The following is a 21,863-nucleotide window of genomic DNA, read 5'->3' on the forward strand; positions in this document are numbered from 1 at the left end:
TTCCCCAGTAACATGTCATAGCTCTGTTACCCTTCTTGTACCACCTGGCGCTTCGTATGAAGAATAGCACTTGCCAAACAGGCTTCACAGAATATGCAAATTAACCACTCAGAAGGCAAATCTTCTCTCACGGGCTATACTTTAATTACTCTGAAGGGGTATTCTTCTTGTACCAAGAACTCTTGCACTGAGCCCTCCATTGGGGAATGTGTGGGTCAGTTATACAATACTCAGCCATCTTCCCAGGATATGCAAATTAACCATTCCAAATGCAAATCTACTCCAGTTTACTTCTTTTAACCACTCTGTAGGGGTTACTCTTCTTTCAACAAACAATTCATTACACTCTCTTCATCTGAGTCCTCAACTGGGAGATGAGGGTCTCATATAAAAACAGCCACCACCCCTTGGACAGGATTTTTCTTCACTTCAACTTTACAATCCTGTCCTGCACTGTTCAAAACTCACAGTGTTTCCTCCACACTGTGGTCCAATCTAAGTTCCTTACCTTCCTATTATTCTGAACTTCAGGTAAATACCTTGTCTTTCTTTAGGGATTCTCCTATGGGGTCCAAGCCCCGGGGTTTCCAGCCTGTCTTTATGGATCCTTTCCTGTAGTTTCCAGTTATCAGTCACTTGGCATCCTTCATTCTTCTTGCAGTGCTCCTTCCCCAGTTACTTGGCATCCTTCATTTTTCTTGCAGGGCTCCTTCTCCTCTCTTCTTGGGAAAAGGTGTTTTTAAAGGGCTGCTTCCTACCAACCCCACCCTTCCTGGGCTCTTCCTATAGTCTGGAAAAGGTAGCCTTATCCAATGGGCTTATCTTCTGAAGGGAACTATTCCTTTCTTCTGCCATGGGCCCTCCCCTTTTAACTTAGCACAAGGGTAACCTCCGCCCCTCCCTGTCCCCAGCTATGTGTTGGGGCTATCGTCGAGGTAGGGCTCCCTTTAGTGGCCTCTACTAAATAATACAAGGGCTTCCACCATTATAATGCCCTCTAGTGGTCGCTACCCCTCTAAGCAGGTTTCTTCTACTCCTGAGCACCCTCTAGTGGCTCCCTTTGGGCCATTACAGCATTTTTCTACCATAAGAGCTCCCTACTGTGGCTAGGTCTTGTCGAGGCATGTCCTATATTTATCACAATATATCTATATCTAGATATTTTAGCCTTGCAAAAATGTATTGCACCTAAAATTTTTGCGAGACTAATATTTATGCGCAGATGTGTTCTGGTACTTAAGTTTTTTCAGACATGCGCCCAGAACTGTTGCCTCCTGTTCTGTCTCAAAATTGAAGGCACTTGCCTTATAGTCACAGAAGAAAAAGGAAAAAAAAAGAACAATCTGTCATTACGTCCTCTCTCGATTAACCCTTCTACACTGCCATGACCCTGGTGTTGAATTTCTTACTTTGTGCACACGTTAAAACCCCAGAATCTTCTGTGCATTGTGGAGCAATACCTAATGGTACCTCATTACCATTCATTTTAATATACTGTGTGCAATTTGTACTGCGGGAGTTAGCTTCTGCATTGAAACCCTTGGTGTAGTATGTGCCCAGTAACACTGTGCATACACCTCTCATGGTAACTGCACACTTCTACTGATGGTTTTCTTCATTTGCCCCTCTGGGAGAGGAATCATGTTTGTGCACAGTCAGGCAAGAAAGCAAACATAAGTACATAAGTATTGCCATACTGGGACAGACCAAAGGTCCATCAAGCCCAGCATCCTGTTTCCAACAGTGGCCAATCCAGGTCACAATTACCTGGCAAGATCCCCCAAAAGTTCAATACATTTTATGCTACTTATCCCAGAAATAACCAGTGGATTTTACCCAAGTCAATTTAATAATGGTTTATGGACTTCTCCTTTAGGAAGGCATCCAGACCTTTTTAAAACCCCGCTAAGCTAACCGCCTTTACCACATTCTCTGTACCTTTTCTAATTCCACTATATCTTATTCAAGATGTGGTGACCAGAATTGATAACAATATTTGAGGTGTGGTCGCAACATGGACCGATACAAAGGCATTATAATGTCCTCATTTTGTTTTCCATTCCTTTCCTAATAACTCCAAATATTATATTTGCTTTCTTAGCCGCCGCAGCACACTGAGCAGAGGGTTTTAACATTCCATTACTTCCAAGTTGAGCACCTTAAGATGATCATCAAATGTTGGGGGGACTACAGATACAGTAGATAGACTTATCTTCTACTAATCTACTGCCCTTCCTGCTTATCAACACAATGTTTTTTTTTAATTACTGCAAATCTAAGCATTTTTTTTGTTCTTCTCTCCTTTTCCACTTCTGTCTCTTGTGTCCTCTTGTTGACTCTCTCCTTCCTTGCCTCTGTCTCTGACACATTCTGTTTCTTTCTTCCTATTACTACTATTTAGCATTTCTATAGCGCTACAAGGCATACGCAGCGCTGCACAAACATAGAAGAAAGACAGTCCCTGCTCAAAGAGCTTACAATCTCTCTCTCTTTCTACCTGTCTGTCTCATCTTTTTGTCACAATCTCTCCTTTTGTTCCAGCACACCGGGAGCTGCGTTTGGTAGGTACCAGCAGCCGCTGTGCAGGTCGAGTGGAATTTGAAATTGACGGTCGCTGGGGAACAGTTTGTGATGACTCCTGGGACCTGCATGACGCTGATGTTGTATGTCGTCAGCTCAGGTGTGGCTCAGCACTCGATGCCCTGGGAGCCTCCCATTTTGGGAAAGGAGTGGACCCCATCTATATGGATGAAGTGAATTGCACTGGGAATGAATCTCATATCTGGGACTGTCCTGCTGAGGAGCACCATGACTGCGGGCACAAGGAAGACGCAGGTGTAATATGTTCAGGTCAGTCCATCTTTGCAAGGTGTCTCTTGTTCTCCGTACGCTGTTTTACTCTTCAAGTTAAAATTGGATTAGTTTGCATTTTAAAACATTCAAGGCTTGGGCACCTAAAATTCCAAAGTGCATATTTTGCATGGGCGTGAAAAACAAACTCTGACCTAATGAGGCTAATTCTTTAAAGGAGCACCAATTTATAGGATCCAAGAAATCACCTAACTGGAGACCATTTTCTAAAAGGAAAGCAGGCATCTACTTTCTGGTATAAAATATTAGCAAAGCAGGTGTGACTACTTACTCCAACCACAGAGCTTGTGACTAGCCGGTCAATATTCAAAATGATTTAACCGGCCAGAGACGGCCGCTGATCTCTTAAATCGCTGTTCGCTGCTATCTGGCCATTTTCAGTGGCACTTAACCAGTTACCTTCACTGAAAATGACTGGTTAGTGCCTATATGAAAACTGGCTATGTTGGGGCTGTTCCAGGGGCGGAGTCAGTACTTGGCTGCTTAAGTTCCGATATTCAGAACTTAACCGGCCAGGTATAGTGCAGAAATGTGACTGCAGAAATCACAGTCCAATCTTTATGCGCTAGACAAGACGTTTCCCAAGTCCAGTCCTGGAGTACCCCTTGCCAGTCAGGTTTTCAGGATATCCATAATGAATATGCATGAACTTGATTTGCATACACTGCCTCCATTAACCTGGCCGATTAAGTTCTGAATATCGACTTAACTGGTTATGTGTTAGCTGGCTCAAAAAAAAGAAAAAAGAAAAAAAGATTCAGTGCTGAAGCCCAGACAAGGAATGATGCCAGCGGCAGTCAGCAAAACACTCACCACCGCTGGCTGAATATTGACTCCTAGATTGTTAAAATGTGCATAAATCATAGTGTTCTATAATTTATGTGTGTAACTATGGAGCTCATTTTCAAAAGAGAAAAATGTCCAAAAAGTGACATAAATCTGCATTTGGACGTTTTTCTCACAAAAACGTCCAAATTGGTATTTTCAAAACCAATTTTTAGATGTTTTTCGATGAAGTCTGTTAGAAGTGCGTTCAAATCACAAGAGGGGAGATGTCAGACTGGGGAGGGAGTGCAGAGTGCAGCGGAGCCAGGGGTGGGGGGCAGAGCACAGCTGGAGAGGAGCGGAACTGGGACAGCAGACCATTCCCTCACCACAGGCAGCAGACTGTCTTGGGCCGTCCCTGCAGTGGGAGGTGCTATTTCACTACCACATTTTCAATAGTGAGGGACAGCCAAGCTCTGCAGGTCTCCAGGGAGCCTACCTGTCTCTAGGGATTGAAAACACAATATTGAAGCCTGATAAGTGTGAATTCTATATTGGCAGTTATGTGCATAATTGTGGGAGGCACTTATGTGGACTGCCTCCCACAGTCTGAATATCAGGCTCTTTGTTTTATTTTCCATTCCTTTGCTTATTTGGCTGCTGCTGCACATCGAGCAGAAGATTTCAATGTAATGTCCACAATGCCACCTAGATTATTTTCCTGGGTGGTGACTCCAAATGTGGAACCCAGCTTTGTGTAGCTATAATTTAGGGTTCTCTTCTCTATTTACATCACATTGCACTAGCAGATGTTGAATTTGAACAATCTATCTGCCCTGCCCCTACTCTCTACTTCCTCTGAGTAGCTGGAACCCAGCTGGACCCTCGGTTTTATCTGCTATATTTGTAGATTTCTTTGGATTCAGCTCATTCCTTTTTCAGTAGTAGCTCAAGGTGAGTTGCATTCGTGTACAGTAGCCAGCTGATGTTCAAAACGATTTAACTGACTGGAAACAGCTGCCGACTGGTTATATCTCTCGTTAGCGGCTATCCGGTCATTTTCAGCGGAACTTAACTGGTTATCGTTGCTGAAAATGACCAGTTAGTGTCGAATTCAAGAGCAGCTATCTTGTGGGTGTTCCAGGGGCGGAGTTGGGTTAAGTGGTAATATGTAGCCCCTCACCACATAAGTGAACCGCTTAAATCAAGCCACATAAATAGCAGTCCTATTTTTAAGAGTCTTGGCTTTTGCAGTCAAGGGCTGAAAATTAACTTATTATGTGTTAGCCAGCTCTAAAAGACCCAAATATTCAACGCCCATAGTGTTCAATTGCAAGGGGACATACATGTGGGTGGCGCATGGTTGGGAAATAGGTGGAGCTCCCAGTTACTCACATAAGTTACAGAATACTGAAAGTTGCATGGGTCCTTGCCACATTTAGGTGCCCGCAGTTATGCCAGGTCTATGGCTGCTGTAACTGCGGGTGCCTAAATGTAAGGTGCTCCAATATTGGGTTATACTAATATTCTGTAACAGTGTCTGGGCACTCAGATGCCAATATAGAATAAGCTCTCACTTCATGACTTTGGAGCACCTTATAGAGGTACCAACTTACATAATCGCCACTTAAGTTGATACCTGAGGCAATGGAGGGCTAAGTGTCTTCTCCAAGATCACAAGAAGGATTCAAACCCTGGTTTTCCTTGCTCTTAGTTGCTCTAATTATTATGCCAGTGATTCTTAAGCCTGGTCCTAGAGGCACCTCAGCCAGTCAGATTTTCAGGATACTCACAATGAATATTCATGAGAGTGATTTGCATGCACTGCCTCCACTGCATGCAAATCTCTCTCATGAATATTAATTGTGGGTACCTTGAAAACCTGATTGGCTAGGGTGCCTCCAGGACCAGGTTTGGGAACCACTGCATTAGGCTACTCTTCTATGCCACCGTTAAAGAACGGCCGAATCGGGTCAAGTTGTACTTCAGTGCATGCATGGAAATGTATTTCTGATTCAGAACTATGACTCCCACATGACACTGAAATAACAGCAGCAGATGGGGGTTTTCAGAGGGTTTGGCCATGCTGCACCCTACCTACATTCACTGTGGGTCTCCGTCTCCCCACAGAGCACCGGGAGCTGCGGCTGTCTGGCGGGCAAGACCACTGTGCTGGCCGTGCAGAAGTGTTTTTCCAGGGCACGTGGGCGACCGTGTGCGACGCCGTCTGGTACCCAGATGATAGGGATTTACTGTGCCACTTCCTAGGGTGTGGGGCTGCGGTATTGCAACTTCAGTTCCAGCACACTCTCCCAGGCAGGATAAGCTTTTTGTGTCAACAGAATGTAACCTCGCCCTGGGACTGCAGCCACTTCTTTAACAACACACATGTGTGTGGCCAGTCTGCCGCAGTGGGACTCATCTGCACAGGTAACGCATGGACCCGGTGAGCTCTTTCACTCGCTATGAGACAGGGTCAGAGAGGTGACAACTCTTTCCCATGAAATGTGCAAAATGTGAAGTATTTATGCTTGCAAATTGGTTCTGGAAAATACCATTTATATGGGTTCTAAGAGGCTTATTTTCAAAGCACATAGACTAGGGGGCACTCAATGAAGTTACGTGGAAATACTTTAAAAAGAAATAGGAGGAAATATATTTACACTCAAAAAATAGTTAAACTCTGGAACTCGTTGCCAGAGGATGTGGTAACAGTGGTTAATGTATCTGGGTTTAAAAAAAAAGTTTTGACAAGTTCCTGGAGGAAAAGTCCATAGTCTGTTATTGAGATGGACATGGGGAATCTGGTGCTTTCCCTGGGTTGGTAGCATGGAATGTTGCTACTATTAGGGTTTCTGCTAGGTACTTGTGACCTGGATTGGCCACTGTTGGAAACGGGATACTGTGCTGGATGGACCATTGGTCTGACCCAATATGGCTACTCTTATGCTCCTAAGTATATGTGCTTTGAAAATGAGCATTTAAGCTTCTTCATGTGCATTATTAAGGTCACATTATTTTGAGTGAAAATTCAGGATAACTCAGCATTCATTCTGCAGTAAGCTCACAAGACTGATGCAATAACTGTTTGCTGCCAGCTTACCCAGTTCCAGGAGGGAGGTTTTGGTCCTGTCCTGTATTTCTGACAGCCCTATTTTGATCTATTATTAGAATAACAGCACTAATTTCAGTAGAATCAGAGGCTGGCAATATAAGTTCAAAATCACTGGCAATATAAGTTCAAAATTAGGACTGGCTTCCCTCCTGGCACTTAGTAAATTGGCACCTATTGGATTTGACATTTAGTCTTCCAGTACACAGACAATTTGACTATGACTTATTTTACAGTAAAAACAAAGGTTTTCTGAGCATTCACCTCCTATGAGAACATCACTAATGTTACCCCTCTATCATTGAATTTTAAGAAGAGTGGAGTAGGATGAATATGTGGCCCAGAGTATGCAGGCCTAGGGCCCTTAGTTAAGAACAGTGGGTAGGGTGGTGACTGACATCCCAGAATACAGGTAAAAACCATTCCACATACACTACCATGGTTTGAAGCTTGACCATTATGCACCCTGTCTTCTCCTTGGTCAAAAGATCACTGGCAATGCTGGCTGTGTGGGAAGATGGCAAGCATCTTTGTGGCAGCTTCTCCTCATCCTTTTCTGCTACTGGATAAAATGGATGTATATATACTATAGGGAAAGATCAACACTGAAAGGAAAGAGAGTAGATGCTGTGTATCCACAGTGCTGACCTGCCACTACTCGGTTCATAATAGTGTGCCCCAAGAAACTGGGAAAAACCAGGAAGAAAGGAACTTAGGGGTACAGTGCTATAAAGAAAATAGGAGAAGAGAGACAAGGAGATGAACCTGGGGAATTGGGAGGAAGGACAAAGATGGAGAAGCACCTAAGAGGGCAAGAGAGGAATTGAAGATGGAGAAGCACCTAAGAAGGCAAGAGAGGAATCGAAGGACAGGGGGAGATGCAGAAGAGCCTGGGGGCTGGAAGAGAGAAATGGGAGGGAATCAGTGGAGAAGGATATGTTGTGGTGGGGAAGAGCTTGAAAGGAGCAGAATGGAGTAAGAAAGACAGAAGTGAAGATTAAATGAAAGGAGGAAGGGGGTGATGATACCTCATACCATCTGCACCCCTTATATATGTATGTATGTGTGTATGTATGCAGGGGTGTGCTGGTAAATTTTTAACAACGGGCTCTCTCTCCGGGCATAGCTGGCCCTGAAATTTTTTTTTTTTTGGGGGGGGGGTGAATACATGCCTCTCTCTCCCCTCCCTTGTGCGGGCACGCTACGCATACCTTTGCCGAGCCCCACCAGCCAATAAAAGGACTGCCACCATTTTCTGGCTCTGAGCAGCATGATGGAACCTTCTTGCGCTTGCATGAAAAGCCCCAGCCTGATGCTCAGAGTCAGAAACAAGGAGCAGGGAGCAGCAGCAGTCTATTTACTTGGCTGGCGGGGCCAGCATCACTGCCAGCAAAGTAAAAGAGAATTCAGGAGGGGGCCCAAGCCCACATTTTGGGAGTCAGTTGTTAAAGTAGCCATGGGGAGGCCTACTTTAACAACCGGCTCCCAAAATTCTTAAAAACTTAACAAATGGCTCTCGTGAGCCTGTCAGAGCCCGCTGCAGCACACCACTGTATGTATGTATGTTTAATACCCTTCCTTTCACTAGGATCTTAAGAGTCCCACATCTGTCTATTCATGCCATACTTATAAGAAAATCAGCCTAATTTCTTGTTTTGTACATGGCTAAATTGTAAGGCAAAACAATTGTTCTTGCCTAGGCAGGACATAGGACACTTTCATAAAAACAGGAGTGTTTTGAACAAAGCAGGAAGCCTGGCCTCCCTTATGGTGGGTATAACTGAGTCTATGGGGCAAGGGGTGCAGGCTCAAGCTGCAACCATTTACTGAGGTTCAGACAATATCCAATTGGAATTTTAGGTGCCTTGGTCTATTAAATATTGAGTCACAATATACACCACCCTTTCTAAATATACTTTCTCCTTATCTCCTCTCCCTTGTTATTAATGATCTTGCTTTCCTGCCTTGGGCTTCCTTCCTCATCTCTCTTTCTTCCCTAGTTCTCTGCCTTTGTATTTTTTACTTCTTCTCTGTAAGGCTTCTGTGAAACAGTCTAATTTCTCTCTCCAGGGTCTTTGGGCATATTAAGTACGACAGTTGCAATGGAAGGAACTGAAGAAATGACTTCCAGACCCATCCACGGAAGAACAGGTGAGAGATGAAGGGAGATGTGAGCACTCTGACAGGTGAGGCAGCGAGAGCGTGTGACACTGGGAGTTCTGACAGGTGAGAAACAACACGGGAGACTGGGAATCCTGACAGGTGAGAGAGAGCATAGGAGACTGGGAGGTCAGACAGGTAAGAAGACTGAGGCCCAGATGCACAAAACTTTAACAACCCTTTAACCACCCTTTATTGAAGAAATTGCCAACCGTTTCATGTACTAAAGCCCATTTTTCGAGGACCGTAGCAGCTAACGAAAATGGAATGCAGATGAGCAATTAGTGTAGAAACCCTTTTGAAATGACATGCACTAACGTTTCCGATTGGTTTAACGAAGGAAAACGCAGAGAAATCTAATGAGAGGTCTGTACCTCTCGTAAGGGCTCTCCGGCTAAAAACTCTAATGTAGAACTAAAATAAAAAAGAACAAGGGGGGTGAAAACACGCGCCAGGGGCGTCCTTTATTGACGCCCCAGGTCGCCGCTGCTCCCCGCTCCCTCTGCAAGTAATCCAGAAGTTAAAAAATAAAGGACCAGGAGGGGGCAAAGGCGCTCTTCAGGAGCGTCCTGTTTGAACGGCCTTGCCCCCCCCACCCCGTCTGAGGTCGCCGCTGCTCCCCGCATTATAAATTTAAAAAGCAAAATGAAGAAATCCTTACTTTAGAAGCCCCGGCCGGCCCCCCTCCATTCCTCTCTACTCTTCTGTCAACCCCACAGCTCCGCCTCCTGACTGACACCCTCCGCCCTGTGCCCCGCCTCCTCCGCGGGTCCTCGCCGCCATTCCCCCCCTCCATCGGGCCCCCCTCCCTCTTACCGGGCCCGTGCAGCGCCTCTCACCTCTATGTGAAGGCGCTGCATGGGGTTACTTACGTCAGACGGGGGCGGGCCCAAAAGGAGAGAGACGCAAAGGAAGAATGGAAGATAGAGGCGTCAGCTGATCTTCTTGCCCGTGCAGCGCCTTCACATAGAGGTGAGAGGCACTGCACGGGCCCGGTAAGAAGGAGGGGGGCCCGATGGAGGGGGGGAATGGCGGCGAGGACCCGCGGAGGAGGCGGGGCACAGGGCAGAGGGTGTCAGTCAGGAGGCGGAGCTGTGGGGTTGACAGAAGAGTACAGAGGAATGGAGGGGGGCCGGCCGGGGCTTCTAAAGTAAGGATTTCTTCATTTTGCTTTTTAAATTTATAATGCGGGGAGCAGTGCTGACCTCGGACGGGGTGGGGGGGCAAGGCCGTTCAAACAGGACGCTCCTGACGAGCGCCTTTGCCCCCTCCCGGTCCTTTTTTGAGTTTTGTTTTTATTTTGGGAGCCATGTGTTTGCTTTTTTTTGTTTTGACAGTAGCATGCACAGAGCAGCCAGCATAACGCTTGGCTGCTCTGCGCATGCTTTAGGGGCCTTTTACCGACGGGGATTACGGACGTATGATACCTTGTACTTTTCAATACCGCACCGAACATTTCTGAGCTGTTTTTTTAATGCATTCTTCGTTTTTTAAAATTCGCTAAGTACTTTTACGATTTTGATTTTTTTACGTTTGGTTGATGCATTTGGGCCTGAGAGTCCTGACAGGTGAGAGAAAGAATGGGAGACCAGGAGCCCTGACAGATGAGAGAGAGCATTAGGCACATAGATAGAGCTAGGGATCTTGGGAGAGCAAAGGGTTGGATCATTTTGACACTGTTGCATTTGTTATTACGGCCTTTAGTTGTATTCTCCCATTAAACCCTGTATGATATATTGTAATGACTGGGGAGGTCATGCTGCCCCTGAGACATGCTGTGGTAACTGAGCTATCACCTGGTCCCTGGTGTGCCCAATAAAACTCACCTTTTGGTTTCTGTGTCCTAAGGATGGAGCCTAGAAGATAATGTAGATGGGGAACGATAGAAAAATTGTCAGCACTAAAGAATGAAGAACACCTTAGAACATGCTTATCAAACATGCAGTCTGCAGCCTAAGTACATAAGTATTGCCACACTGGGACAGACCAAAGGCCCATCAAGCCCAGCATCCTGTTTCCAACAGTGGCCAATCCAGGTCACAAATGCCTGGCAAGATCCCAAAAAAGCTCAATACATTTTATGCTGCTTATCCCAGAAATAAGCAGTGGATTTTCCCCAAGTCAATTTAATAATGGTCTATGGACGTTTCCTTTAGAAATCTGTCCAGACCTTTTTTAAACCCAGCTAAGCTAACCGCCTTTACCACTGCCTGTTTCATGCCTGGTGATGTCCATTTGGCCCAGTCCCTTATTCCCAGTATGTATCCAAAGCAGCACCTCCCTCTTTCTCTCTTCGAGCTCATTCTCATGTCATTTCTGCTGCTTCTCTCAGCCATCCCAGCAGGGCTATAAGTACAGTGGATACAGGAGGAGGAGGAAGTTAAGGCCATCAGTGGCATAGAAAGAAGGTTATGTGCCAGTTTCTTGCCCATCTCTTGTTCCTCAAACCAATCTGCTGGTTCTTCCTGTACATGCCTCTCTGCCTACTTGGCATGAATTGAATCCTGAAACCAGTGGTGGTGGCATCTGTGGGCAGGATCATAGATACTGCTCCTGCTGTAATCATCAGTTTCAGCAGGAGGAGCGAGCCAAAGTGAGTGGGCAGAATTGCAGGTACCATCTGCCAGGAACTCAGAAATGCCAGCTGGGTCATAGCACCAACACAGTGGTTTCCAGTGAGAGGAGAGCGAGAAAGAGAGAGAGAGAGAGAGAGACAGCAAACAGCTCAAAACAACCTGAGTGGGGCTAGTGTTGAGCCTTCTCTTGCTGCTGCAATCAGCTGGTCCCAGGAGAGTGTGGGAGCTCTGAAGCAGGAGGAAACACAGCCTGGGCATTCAGTAGAGATGTGCATTTGTTTCATTTCATTTATGCACATATGTACCCATTTCAAGTATATCATTAAAATAACAAAAACCATCAGTTTGAATAAACCTACAAACAGAAGGGCAGTGTCGTCTGCAGCGATGATTGAATACTGTGGGAGCAACGGACTATCATATATAAAGACTGTATTTCTGAGGGAATTAGAAGGAATCATCGACTCTGATAAGTATTTGTCTATAGACTGTTTGCTCTGCTGTTTTTTTTTTTTTGGGGGGGGGGGGGGATCTGTTGTGTTGACGCTTGCCTGCAGGTTCTGCCAGTTTTTTACAGTTTTGCATTTTTGAACCCAATTGAGTTGTTTTTTTCACATTACATTCCTTCATGGTTTCTTTTTTTTTTTTTTTTATTAGTGATAAAGTCATACATCCATATACATAGACTTAGAAATAACAGAATTGACTTTAAAGGCAAAAAAGAATAAACCAATACTTACAACCAGATGGTTAAAGTATAACACACTAAATTTACATTTGTCCCCAATAATGGGATCAAGATACTAGGAAATTTTTCAATCAACAAAGAAAAAAAAAATTTAATAATTAACGGAGGGGGCAGCTCGAATATCTACAGCCAACTTTAACAGCGCTTATATTAGGGAGGCAAAGCAACAGGTGATCTAACTGTTTCCTTAGATGATATGAATTGTAATAATTTTAAAGGGGAAAAGAATATATAATTATTTGCTTCGTACGTTATGAAGCATTTACAGGGAAACTTTAGCAGGAAAGTTGCACCCAAATTAATCACTCTAGTTTTATAGGATAGAAATTCCTTCCTCCTTTTTTGAGTGCTTCTTGCCAAATCTGGAAAAATTTGAATTTTTCCCCCCAAAAATACATCATTTAAATGACAAAAGTAAAGTCTTAAAATGTTATTTCTATCCAGTTCAAGAGCGAAGGAGACGATCAGTGTAGTTCTCTCTGTGACTATCTCCAGAGAGGTTTCCAGAAACTCAGTAAGATTTAAATCAGGAGGATTCTGTGGTTGATTTTTCCCTTTCTCAGTTCCTGAAATGTATTGAGTCCTCGTAATAGGAGGACAAGCCTCCATAGGTATCCCCAATATCTCATTAAAGTATTTTTTTAGGATATCAGTAGCTGAGATTAAGGGAGATTTAGGAAACCTCAAGAACCTGAGATTATTCCTCCTTCCGTTATTCTCCAAGTATTCTATCTTTCTCTCTTGAATTTCTTTATCTTTTATCATAGTCACTGTTAAGTCCTTCAATTGTTTAACTTCTTCTTCAATACCCCCAAGTTTTTGCTTATGTTCCTGAACTTCTGTGGACAAATTTTGAGAAGTCTGATTTAATTCCTTAATTTCGCCAGTCATAGAAACATTCATCTGTAGTAACGTTTTGTTCACCTGCTGGATTGCGTCCCATAATACTTCCATTGTCACCCGGATTGGTCTTATCAAATCTCCACTCTCTCCAGGAGGTAGTCCTCGGGGAATAGGTGTAGCGGCCTGAAACTGACCCTGCATAGTTGCTCCGTTCACCGGGATAGTAACGCTGAGAGATCCTCCATCCACAGGAGACACGCACTCGAGCTGCTGTGGTATCGCCAGCGTCAACTTACTTCCGGGCTGTGGAGGAGGGGTGAAATCAGGAGGACTCAACGTCGCTCCCTCAGCGCTGCGCTCAGGCCCCTGCGGGGTCGAGCCCGCCGAAGTAGAAATCCGAGCACCCAGAGTGCTGATTCCGAAGCTCTCAAGAGGTGCCTGCCGCGAGACTGGGGTTGACGTCGAGGCCTTGGAGGTAGGAGCCTGAGTTTTCCCCTTTCTCTCCCCCATCTCGATTAAAAAGAGACAGAGTAAGAGCTTCTGTTGGTACCGCAACTCTCTTTGGACTCAGGAACTCAGCGCTCGCACGACCGTTAGCGCCGCCATCTTGATCCCTCTCCTTCATGGTTTCTATTGAATTGGTAAGACTTGAGGTTGTTTTTGTTTTGGAACCAATTGTTTTTCTCCGATATAGAGAGTTTTTTTTTTACATTGGTTCCTTTTCCCCCCATTAGTAACAATAGAAATTGATGACGATAACCTACTCCATTATCAGTTGAATGAATATCACTGTGTGATGCTATTATTCTTAATGAATTTCCTCACTGGGAGTTTTTCAGTTTTGATGAAGATTTTTTAATTGGTCTTCTTGGAAACCTTGAAGGTCTGTTTGTGTGTTTATTCAAACTGATGGTTTTTGTTATTTTGATATTTTTCAATTTGTTTCCTATTTTGTATTTTTGAGGATCAAAGTATATTATTAATAAACCTGACCTGTCACTGGAATGAACTTGACATGCTGGCCATAGAATAATAATCCAGTGGAAATGCAGCCGTAATGGAGCTCTCAGACAGGCTGAGGCTATGGGTGACTCCAGAGGCAGGTATTCAACAAATCAGTGTGTTTTGTGGCAACAAGTATTCAATCCTTCAAAAAGTCTTTCCCCAAGAATACAGACCAGAAAGGGTCTCCTGGTGGCTGGTTATAAAACTGGAATAAAGTCTCTGACCAGTCACCCCAAAATCACGCTGAGAAAATAAATGAGGGAGGCTGATATGAAGCATAGTAAAAAAAAAAAAAAAAGTTTATTTGATCCTTCACAAATGCCAAAATATATACAGTAATAGGGCTGTGAAATAATGAGGCAGATGGTCCATAAACAAAGTAAGATAGTTGGAAAAGGTATGAAAAGTGTTCTGAGTATTTAAAGTCCTTGCTGTCTTCTCAGGTGTGCTTTCTCTTCGCTATTCTCCTGCATTCTCTTGTGTTCGTTCACTAGCAGATGGTGTTGCATCCTCTCTGCATTTGCTTCACTCTTAGGACTTTTGGCCGTCCAATCTCCCCTTTACATGTACTCTCAAGTGATAGTCAGTCTTTAGGGCATGGGATGCACCCTGGTCTCCAACTCCTCACTCTCCCCTCCTGCTCATCTAAGTCAATACAGTCTCTCAATTTTCTTCCCTCCTTTTTAGAACTTATGGTCCTTTGCTCTCAGTTCTCAACCCTTAAGTAACCCATTCCTCTCACCCAGAAGCGGGTTTTCACGCTCAGGAGGTGAACTCCGTAAACGTAGCTTGGGGATCGGGAGATTTGGTGCTGCACTACTCAAACCAGGGTTCCTCCAGATCACACGCAGGAACCACACAGTAGTCAGGAGAGTCAAAGAAAACAACAGAACTTTATTGAACAAGATGAACTCTGTAACAAAGGTCATGGAATTCACAGCACATGGCTCAAACGGTACTCAACTCTGCAGTGGCGTACCAAGGGGGGGGGGGGCGGTCCGCCCCGGGTGCACGCCGCTGGGGGGGGGGGGGTGCCGTGGCGCGCGCCTGTCGCCCTGTCTCCGAGTTCGCATGTGTTCACTGCTCCCTCTGCCCCGGAACAGGTTACTTCCTGTTCTGGGGCAGAGGGAGCAGTGAACACATGCAAACTCGGAGCCGACAGGGCGACAGGCGCGCACCGCAGCACCCCACCAGCGGCATGCACCCGGGGGGGTGTCATTTTGCCAGGGGGAGGTGTCATTTCGCCAGGGGGGTCGCGCTGCACCCGGGGGGGGGGGGGCGCATTGGCGATCCGCCCCGGGTGTCAGCCAGTGTCGGAACGCCACTGCAACTCTGATCTTATAAAGTTACAAGAGCACTTAGTCTTTCCTTATTGGGCTGTGCACTCATGCACAACCCCTTTCACCTGACCTGCAACCAGTCAGTACTTCACAATCACCTTCTCCAAGGTATAAGTCACTATCAATGGAGAACTGGATCAGCAATCACTGTCCCAAGCCTTCCAGGGTTCACCATGGAAGGAATCACCAGCTGCGGGCAGACAGCATCCTACTCTTAAGCCCAGGTTGCAGTGAAACTCCCCAATCGCCAGCCCGCAGGTCAGATTCTCAATACAGCTCAAGCGATTACCAGCAACGCTTAAATCCTGCTCCTTTCTCAAGGTCTTAGCAGGTACCCCTCTTCAACTCCAATAGGTCTCTTGGTGGGGGTTATGGTATTCTAGAATGCAGGCAACCAAGGACAAGTTTACACAGCACTGCCCTCCCTTAAATAGCGATGCATCAGCTCCACCCCCACACTGGGACTCCACGACTCAGGGCATCCTCTAGTGTGTGATGGACTAATGATGCTTTCTGTGCTGGGTTCCTTCCACACAGAGCTCAAATATAACAGTGGGTTACACTTAGGACTAGGAAGGTTATGTTTTTACCCAGGGCTTGGATCCTTCCTCCTGTTTCCTGCAGGTCACCAGTACTCACCAGATCCACCAGATTCAGTCCTTTCCCTGTTAGGACTGCAGACTAACAGGAGCTTCAATCTATTTATTTTCCTTTGAAGACAGGATCAGATCTCCCCATTCATCTCTCCTTCCTCCACCGATAAGCAGGAAGCCAAAACTCAGATGGGCCCCAGAATGGGGAACCATTGATTGCAGTATTACATCTCCTGTCTCCTGGACCCCTTGGGGGGAAAAAGAAGGTCCTCCCTAAGCTTTGGTCCTGTACTTCTCTCCTAAAGCTAAAGCTCTAATGATATTGGGCTACTTCTTCAGAACAGACCACCACTTCATTAGTTTGACTGACAGTACTCTGCTGCATAAGTGGTCGGTGTTTGGGGAGGCTAAAGTAGATAGGGCTGGGCCAGGGCCAAGGGTAGGGCTGGGGCAGGGCCTGAGTCCTTAATTGTCTGAAAATATGCAGAAAGAAAGGTCAGCAAAATAGTTGCAGATAATACCTTTTATTAAATTTAGATATTAAGATTCATATCAAATGACAAAGAATAAATTGGCAAAGAAAATTAAACATTGCAAACTTCAGCAAGTCTCTTATGTGATTGAATTAAAGTGGATTTAAAAAAGTGCCAGTAGATGATGCCTACACCTCTATAAAGGCCTGCAGCCCATCTGCTCCCCTCTTGCTCTCTCTCACATCCCACTTCCTCACAGCCCGTCTGCCCCTCTCTCACACATATATCTTCCCTCTCCCCTCTCACCCTCAGAGAGCTTGTTGCTGTCTCATGAGATTGGGAGCTGGACACGGGAGTAGGGGAGGGAAGCAAAATGCTGGACCAGAGTGCAGAGCTACCAACCCTGTCTGATTTATAACAAAGTAAAATTAGATTAAAGTTTTGATGTTTCTGTATTATATTCCTATCTTGACAGGGTATTTATTTATTTATTACATTTGTATCCCACATTTTCCCACCTATTTGCGGGCTCAGTGTGGCTTACAATACATTGTGAATGATGGAAATACAATTTGTTGCAGTACAATTATGGGTTACATAGTGAAGAGTTATGGGGAAGACAAAGTCCATTTGACATTTCTTCTCTCTCCATGTTCACCATCCACCTTCCCTCTATGTCCCTGTCCTTATCCTTCCCTCCCTTCTCATTCAGCATCTGCACTCTCAGTGTCCCTATCCTCCCCTATATTCATCATCTCTCCTCAGTGGCCCTATCTTGACCTGTCCTGCATTTCCACATATGTCCATATCCCTTACTCTGTGATCAGCATTGCCCCTTTGTGCCCTTAGTCCCCCGGGAAGTTGCAACAGAGGAGGTGGGATGCATCAGGGAAGGCTGAAGTCCTGAACCAAGCTGTTTCTGAGTGTCACTACCAGTGGCAATCAAATCAAGTTAGAAGGACCGTGGGGAGGGAGGGGGAGGGTCAGATGCTAGAACGGGGTTGGGGGGAAGAAATAGGAGAGACACTGGATTTGTGGGATGGAAGGGGAAAGAAAGGTGCTGGACTCAGAGAAAGAAAGGTGCCAGCACCTGGAGTGGCCATGATGTGGACAACCCAGGGTCTGGCGTGAGAGTTGGGGGCTTGTGGCTGGGGAGGACTTGTATAGGTAGGCTCTTTATGAAGTCCTGTTATGTAAGAATAGTATAATTGATTTGGATTTAACTCACACCTTTGCATCCATTTTCTCATTTTAATTTCTTTATTTGCATGTTCATTGTCTTCTTCCCTTCCTCTCCATTATGTTTCTCCCCTTCAGGTGCCCCTGTGTTAGTGAAAGATGAGAAAGAAACCTCTAAAGACCCTACCCTGCTGAGTATCTGCATTATTCTGGCAGTTCTTCTCCTGGGGACTGTACTGGCCTTTGCTTTCTTTGTCTTCAGGAGGCGAAAGAAACAAGGTAAGTGCTGAAAGCTGAAAGGACAAGGGAACCAGGGCCCAGAATTTGCTGAAACTCATGGCCTCCATCAATTACTTATTTTAGCATCGCAGTATGGCTCTACCTCAGACATCTCTACAAACCAATAACAGGTTTCTCCAAGTCATAGTCCCCTACAGTCACAGAAGTTTTAAACGTCCCAGATAAATGCTAGAAATTGGCATGTCACAGTCAGAGTGCCAGATATATCTGTGATTCCAGGAGGTCACTAACAGAGTAAGTCCAGATCATTTTTTCAGTCTCTCTCTCTTTTTTTTTTTTTTTGTACTAGTTTCTCCAGTCCTGGTACACCACAGCCTGCAAACCTCCAACGTGCCCTCCACAGAAAACAATGATTACAGGAATCCCTCCAGCAACACAACAAAGACTGAGGGTAGATGCGCCTCCCATCTTCTACTGTCTCTCATGCTCCCCTCTGCTTTCTTCCTTCTCCTCTTTTGTCATGTGATCATGATTACTTTTTCTCATTAACTTGGTTCAGTTAACTTCACTGAGTTGCAAATGAGAGTATTCCTGTCTATCAGGACTTTTTCTTACCCCCTTTCACATGTCTCATATTCTCCTGAAAATCCTCTTAATATTCTTGGAATAACTATTTATTTATTTTATTTTTGTTTTTACAGAGCCTGCTCTGACTTCTAGTCACCATCAAACTGAGGACTCTGATTATGAAGATTATGATTTCAGCAGTAAGCCTCCGCTGGCCCTCTCAACATTTTACAGTGAGCAAATCCTCTCTGCTCTAGACCAGTCTCTGCTAGTGCCACTCCCAAGCTGGGTCTAGATGACATCTTCACCTCTAGAGTGAAGGAGAATAATTCCTTCATCAACTCAAATTTTTTCATCTTGCGTGTCCAGATCAGATAAAGAGTGGAAAGAAATATCCTATTAAAAAAATGTAAGATTTCCTTTCTTATTTTTATTTCAGATTCTCTTCGCTACAAACCAATAGATGACCACGTCCAGCAGAACACCCCAATGGCGCTTCTTCAAGAAGGTTGGGAATGAATGTGGCACACACTTAGGAGGAGAAGAATTAGATATACATATACCCCCAAATTCTATATAGGAATAAAATGGGCCCTGTTGCAGAAAACCTGAGCTAAGCTTTAGCAAACAGGAGCGATAGTGTTTAATTGATATATCCATCTTTGCTCCTTCATGTTTAAAAGATTATTCACGTCACCTCCCTCCCACCCAACTTCAATTTTATCTATGACTCTCCACTTTATATTGTCAGTAGTGTGAGCTTTTCCAATCCAATGTTTCACCAATGGCTTTCATTTACATAAAAATTTAAAATTATAAAAAGTTTTAAATTACTTATTAAAGTTGGTAGACCGATGACGTCTATAGTGAGCCACTGGGCAGTGTCTCAGTGTGAAACGAGTCACTGCTGAGGTCTAATGGATAACGTCCACAACTTTAATATCCTTAACAGGGCTTTTCTACTTTTGGACTGTTTTCTGCCACTGTGTAGTTTCTGGCAGCACAGACAAAGGCAGCAAGAAATAGAGGAATGAAAAAAACTAGGCATAAAAAGAGAGTCATTGGAATATTTATTTATTTTGTTGCATTGGTATCCCACATTTTCCCACCTATTTGCAGGCTCAATGTGGCTTACATAGTGCCGGAGGTGCGTTTGCAGACTCCGGTGTTTACAAATACAGAGTGATGTTGAGATGAGATATTGGAAAGAATGGAATGAAACAAGAAAGAGAAGCAGACATGAAAGACCTGGGAGAAAGGAAAAAAGAGAGAGACAAATGGGCTAGAGAGATATTTGTTTTCTTTCTATCTTTTTTTTTAAATTTATAGACGTCTTTATTGAGCATTGAAAAACCAATACAACAGCAAGTAACACACAAAGTTAATGTAAAATGCATAGTATAAAATACAATCTCAAAATACAATAAAACAGATTCTATAAGAACGCATGAGTACAAATTCAATGCAGCTATGAATACTAACTATACCCTTAATTTTTCAGTTTTTATACTCAACCCCCCCCCCCCCGCAAAGCCAACCCAATGATCCTCCTCACTAAACCCATCCCCATTCTAATACCCCACCCATAAGCCCTCAACCCACCCCCCTCCCTCCTTTTCATCCATCCATAAACAAATAAGCAGAAAAAGTACAGTCGCCTTATTTATTTCAACTTATATTCGTCTTATTTACAATGAAGGCATATCCAAGCAAATCTTTCAGAATGTCTCCAAAATCACTTTTGAGATAACAGAGGGGTTAAGGCTGGACACTGGAGATTGAGAAATCTCTTTATGATGGATCACTAGTCCTCAGAATCTGATACTTGAGTAAAAGTATAGGCTTGTTGCAATTATAGCAAAATCATTTGCTCTTTCGGGATTCCATGCTGTTCACGTACCAGATGACTGTTTTAATAACATAATCTGGCTCAGGATTTCAGCATTTTCAGTTATAGTGAGCAGGGGAAAAAGCAGTTTATGATTAACTGGAGGAGATGAGCAGATTCTTAGTGTCCAGCCATATCTGAGGTCTGCTTTTTTTCATTTGCCCATATGAGGTCTGTTCCTGTGATTGCATCATCTGGTTAAGCCAATACCTAAGAAATAGTTTTCTGCTGAGCTTATTCTTGGTTAGTGTCATACCACAATTAAGATTTGATCTTCTGGTTATCCTTTGATTCTAGTAGCATGTGTGAAACCCTTTTGGTTATAATAAAACCCAACCTCTGATCTTGTTTTCATTTGTTAGTTCAAACACTTGCTGAGATCTTTTTGGTTACAAATCTTGGGTTTATTCTTTAGTTAGATTAATCTCATAAATTTCTTCTTGGGTCCATTGGTTGATTAGAAACCTGGTGAGATTCATTGTTCTCTTGCTTTAGAGTTGCCACTGTACCTCAGGTCAACCAAAAATGCTGATGTAGTCTTCATCTTGTCCATTGCATGCAAATCTTTTCTGGAGATGGGAAGGCGGTAGAACGAGAGGACATGAAATGAGGTTGAAGGGGGGCAGCCTCAGGAAAGATGTCAGGAAGTATTTTTTCACGGAGAGGGTGGTGGATGCTTGGAATGCCCTCCAGCGGGAGGTGGTGGAGATGAAAACGGTAACGGAATTCAAACATGCGTGGGATATGCATAAAGGAATCCTGTGCAGAAGGAATGGATCCTCAGAAGCTTAGCCGAAATTGGGTGGCGGAGCAGGTGGGGGGAAGAGGGGTTGGTGGTTGGGAGGCGAGGATGATGGAGGGCAGACTTGTACGGTCTGTGCCGGGGCCGGTGGTGGGAGGTGGGACTGGTGGTTGGGAGGCGGGAAGTACTGCTGCGCAGACTTGTACGGTCTGTGCCCTGAACAAGGCAGGTACAAATCAAGGTAAGGTTTACACATATGTTTGTCTTGTTGGGCAGACTGGATGGACCGTGCAGGTCTTTTTCTGCCATCATCTACTATGTTACTATGTTGTCCATTGCATGCATGGATTTATCATTCCAATTTCCTATTGCTTTCCCTAAGAAAATCACAATGACAAACCCATGCATACAGTGAGGCAAAGTCAGGTCCTGTGGATATGGGGTCTTTCCATGATTTATTTCAAAGCATTCCTGAGACCAGCTGTCTTCTGCCACTTCTTTAAATTGTGTGCATCTCATATCTATGTCTTACAGAGACACTTAAAGTTCTTCCTTCTCTCCATTTTTAAATTATCAAGATGTCGATGGACCTGATTCCGAGAATTCCTTGTCAGGGAAAGTACAAGAGCAAGAAAATTACTACAATCAGCTCGCCTCTAGCTCCTACCCAGTGCCTCCCTGTCCAGTTTTTGCTGCCTCCCCTAAGGGTAAGATTTAGTTTGAGGGGTGAGGGTGTGTTGCATCATTTTTAGCCTCCTTTT

The 21,863-nt window shown here is 44.5% G+C and overlaps 1 protein-coding gene across 1 annotated transcript in view; it reads left to right on the plus strand.

The window, feature by feature from the left end:
• The window catches only part of CD6 (CD6 molecule), a 67,692-nt gene that overhangs the window by 32,371 nt on the left and 13,458 nt on the right, over window positions 1-21,863 (plus strand). Inside the window, exons 4-11 of the mRNA XM_030191147.1 lie at window positions 2,542-2,850; window positions 5,767-6,066; window positions 8,819-8,899; window positions 17,804-17,944; window positions 18,255-18,356; window positions 18,607-18,705; window positions 18,912-18,980; window positions 21,681-21,809. Of these exons, the coding sequence (XP_030047007.1) occupies window positions 2,542-2,850; window positions 5,767-6,066; window positions 8,819-8,899; window positions 17,804-17,944; window positions 18,255-18,356; window positions 18,607-18,705; window positions 18,912-18,980; window positions 21,681-21,809 (1,230 nt within the window). The remainder of the gene's footprint in view (window positions 1-2,541; window positions 2,851-5,766; window positions 6,067-8,818; window positions 8,900-17,803; window positions 17,945-18,254; window positions 18,357-18,606; window positions 18,706-18,911; window positions 18,981-21,680; window positions 21,810-21,863) is intronic.

The sequence above is a fragment of the Microcaecilia unicolor genome, chromosome 1 (assembly GCF_901765095.1).
Source record: "Microcaecilia unicolor chromosome 1, aMicUni1.1, whole genome shotgun sequence".
In the NCBI taxonomy this organism is placed as follows: Eukaryota; Metazoa; Chordata; class Amphibia; order Gymnophiona; family Siphonopidae; genus Microcaecilia; species Microcaecilia unicolor.